General features: G+C 53.4%; 1 protein-coding gene across 1 annotated transcript; it reads left to right on the forward strand.

Moving 5' to 3' along the window:
• Positions 1-2,014: 2,014 nt before the first annotated feature.
• LOC133775094 (uncharacterized) lies at positions 2,015-3,313 on the forward strand. The gene is given in 1 exon segment (XM_062213170.1): positions 2,015-3,313. A coding segment is annotated over 1 exon segment (1,299 nt).
• Positions 3,314-3,671: the final 358 nt, after the last annotated feature.

The raw sequence follows: 3,671 nt of genomic DNA on the forward strand, positions 1-3,671 counted from the left end.
GATCCACTTTCAAGACAAAGGGGCTACGGTGATCGGCCCTACAGGCCAACCCCTCCACGTGCTAACTCTCTGGCTGGAGGACGAGCATCGCCTTCACGAAAGCCCTCCAACCCCCCGGAACAGTCCCGAGTGGCTTGCTAAGTTTCCCACAGCCTGGGCAGAAACGGCAGGGGTAGGACTGGCTGTTAGGCGGCCCCCGCTGATAGTGACTCTGAAGCCCGCGGCTACTCCCGTGTCTATCCGCCAATACCCCATGGCTAAGGAAGCTAAGGACGGGATCCGGCCCCACATACAAAGATTGCTACAGCTGGGCATATTAAAGCCTTGCCAGTCACCTTGGAACACTCCCCTGCTACCGGTCAAAAAGCCCGGCTCTAATGATTACAGGCCTGTACAAGATCTGAGGGAAGTAAATCGTAGGGCTGAGGACATTCACCCCACGGTCCCTAACCCTTATCATCTACTCAGTACCTTGCCTCCAAGCCATGCCTGGTACTCAGTTCTTGATTTAAAGGATGCCTTCTTCTGCCTGAGGCTGAGCCCACAGAGTCAGCCCATATTCGCCTTCGAATGGAAGGACCCCGAAACCGGATTTTCGGGACAACTGACTTGGACCAGGCTCCCCCAGGGATTCAAAAATTCTCCCACGCTGTTTGATGAGGCACTCCACCAGGACTTGGCGGACTTCCGGGTAAGCCATCCAGAGCTGATCTTATTACAGTATGTGGACGACCTACTGCTGGCAGCAGAGACAGAACAGAGCTGCATCAAAGGAACCGAGGCTCTGCTCCAAAAACTGGGTGAGTTGGGATACAGGGCCTCTGCAAAGAAGGCTCAACTCTGCACCCGACGTGTAACCTACCTGGGATATGTACTGGAGGGAGGCCGGAGGTGGCTTACGGAAGGGCGTAAGCAAGCCGTGGCACTCATCCCACCACCTAAGAACGCCCGCCAACTCAGGGAGTTCCTGGGTAGTGCCGGCTTCTGCCGCCTCTGGATACCGGGATTTGCTGAAATGGCGGCCTCTCTCTACCCCCTCACGAGAGCAAATTCCCCTTTCATATGGGGCCAGGAACAGCAGTTAGCATTTGATAAGATCAAGCGGGCCCTACTGGAAGCCCCAGCGCTGAGCCTTCCCGACCCGGTCAAACCGTTCACCTTGTACGTGGATGAAAATGGGGGCATAGCGAAAGGAGTCCTAACCCAGAGGCTGGGACCATGGAGGAGACCTGTAGCATATTTTTCAAAAAAACTGGACAATGTTGCTACCGGATGGCCGCCCTGTCTCCGCATGATTGCGGCAGTGGCTGTCCTGGTAAGAGACTCGGACAAGTTAACTTTGGGCCAGCCCCTGACCATAGTGGCGCCCCATGCCATAGAGACTATCATCCGCCAGCCCCCGGACAGGTGGTTATCTAACGCCAGAATTACCCATTATCAAACCGTGCTACTCAACCCTGAGAAGATTCATTTTGGGACTCCTGCCTTGCTCAATCCTGCCACCCTGCTCCCGAAGCCCGGAACTGAGTCGCAGGTCAGTCATGACTGTCACCAAGTGCTGGCTGAAGCGCATGGAACCCGAGAAGATTTAACAGACCTGCCCATGTCAGACGCGGAGCATACCTGGTACACTGATGGGAGCAGCTTCCTACACCAAGGTGAGAGAAGGGCGGGGGCAGCGGTGGTGGACGGGAAGACTGTTATCTGGGCCTCGGCCCTAACACCAGGGACTTCAGCTCAAAGGGCCGAACTCGTGGCACTAACCCAGGCTCTCCGGGCGGCCGAGGGAAAGAAGGTAAATATCTACACCGACAGCCGTTACGCGTTTGCCACGGCCCATATCCACGGGGAGATATATCGTAGAAGGGGGTTACTGACTTCAGGAGGAAAAGACATTAAAAACAAACAGGAGATCCTCAACCTCCTACAAGCCCTCCACCTCCCAAAGAGGCTGAGCATCATCCATTGCCCAGGCCATCAGAAGGGCGAGGACCCGGTAGCAAAAGGCAATTGAATGGCGGATGAGGTGGCCAAGACAGTTGCCCTAAAAGAACCAATACTAACAGTACGATCTTCCAAAACTTCCCCTACCTCTCCTGACCAAGGCGGGTGGACATATTCGGATGGAGACGTAAACGCCATCCAAAGGTTAGGGGGAAGGTATGACGAACAGGAGAAGGCTTGGAGAATTCAGAACAAGATAGTCCTGCCAAAAAAAGTGGCCAGAGACATAGTGAGTGACCTTCACCGATGGACTCATTTAGGATACAAAAAGCTAAAAACCTTGTTAAAAAGAGAGGAGCAGACCCACTTCATAATAGGATTGGACACATTGGTCAAACAGGTAACAGAATCTTGTGTCCCATGCGCAAAGGTAAATCCAAAACGCCTTAAGATGCCGGAAGGGGCGAGAGTGCGCGGGACCAGGCCCGGAACAAACTGGGAAATTGATTTCACTGAGATTCGCCCCGGCAGGTATGGGGTTAAATATCTATTAGTGTTTGTAGACACCTTTTCTGGCTGGACTGAAGCTTTCCCGGTAAAGAAGGAGACGGCACAGGTGGTCGTCAAGAAAATTTTTGAAGAAATCTTCCCGCGGTTTGGCCTTCCCAAGGTATTGGGGTCCGACAATGGGCCAGCTTTTGTCTCCCGGGTAAGTCAGTTGGTGGCCAAGGTACTGGGGATTGATTGGAAATTACATTGTGCATATAGACCCCAGAGTTCAGGACAGGTAGAACGTATGAACCGAACCATAAAAGAGACCTTAACTAAATTAATAATGGAGACTGGCACTAGAGACTGGGTCAAGTTACTACCAATGGCCTTGTTTAGGGCTCGTAACACCCCTTCTGTCTTCGGGTTAACTCCATATGAAATACTCTACGGAGGGCCTCCCCCAATTGCCGATTTACTAGGACCTAGTATTGACTCTTATGCCACTTCCCCCAGCCTGCAGACCCGACTGAAAGCTCTGCAGCTGATCCAGAGACAAGTCTGGAAGCCTCTGGCTGCAGTATATCAGTCCAAGTGTCCGGTGGTGCCTCACCCGTTCTAGATTGGAGACTCCGTCTACATCCGCAGACATCAGTCCAAAACCCTCGAGCCGCGTTGGAAGGGCCCTTACACCGTTCTGCTGACAACCCCCACCGCGGTAAAAGTCGACGGAATTGCCGCCTGGGTTCACGCGTCCCATGTGAAGCGAGCCCTACCGGAGGAGGATAAAACTCAGGACGACTGCCCCGCTGACCGGACAGTATGGAAGGCACAACGCACTCAAAACCCACTCAAGATAAGACTCTTAAAGACTGTTTAGTGCTTATAATACTTTTGATTTTCCTTACCCCGATTGTGGCCAGCCCCCACGCCCCAAAAAGGCTCACGTGGCAGGTGAAATCTGCCACCAATGATGTCGTGTGGTCCGTTACCCACGTGGCCCCTTCTGGGACATGGTGGCCCTCCTTACACCCAGATGTCTGTCAATTGGTTGCAGGACTAGACACCTGGGATATCCCTAGCATGTCTCATGATCAGATAGCCCTATGGAGCCCGGGACCGGGAGGGGGCGTGCACTTAACCAATGCAAATAACCCCGGGTGCAGGAATCCACAATTTAGATGCTATCTCCGACAATCTGAGTTTTACGTGTGCCCCAGGGATGGCAGGTCTGCGGA

Source organism: Lepus europaeus, chromosome 16, assembly GCF_033115175.1.
Source record: "Lepus europaeus isolate LE1 chromosome 16, mLepTim1.pri, whole genome shotgun sequence".
Taxonomy (NCBI): Eukaryota; Metazoa; Chordata; class Mammalia; order Lagomorpha; family Leporidae; genus Lepus; species Lepus europaeus.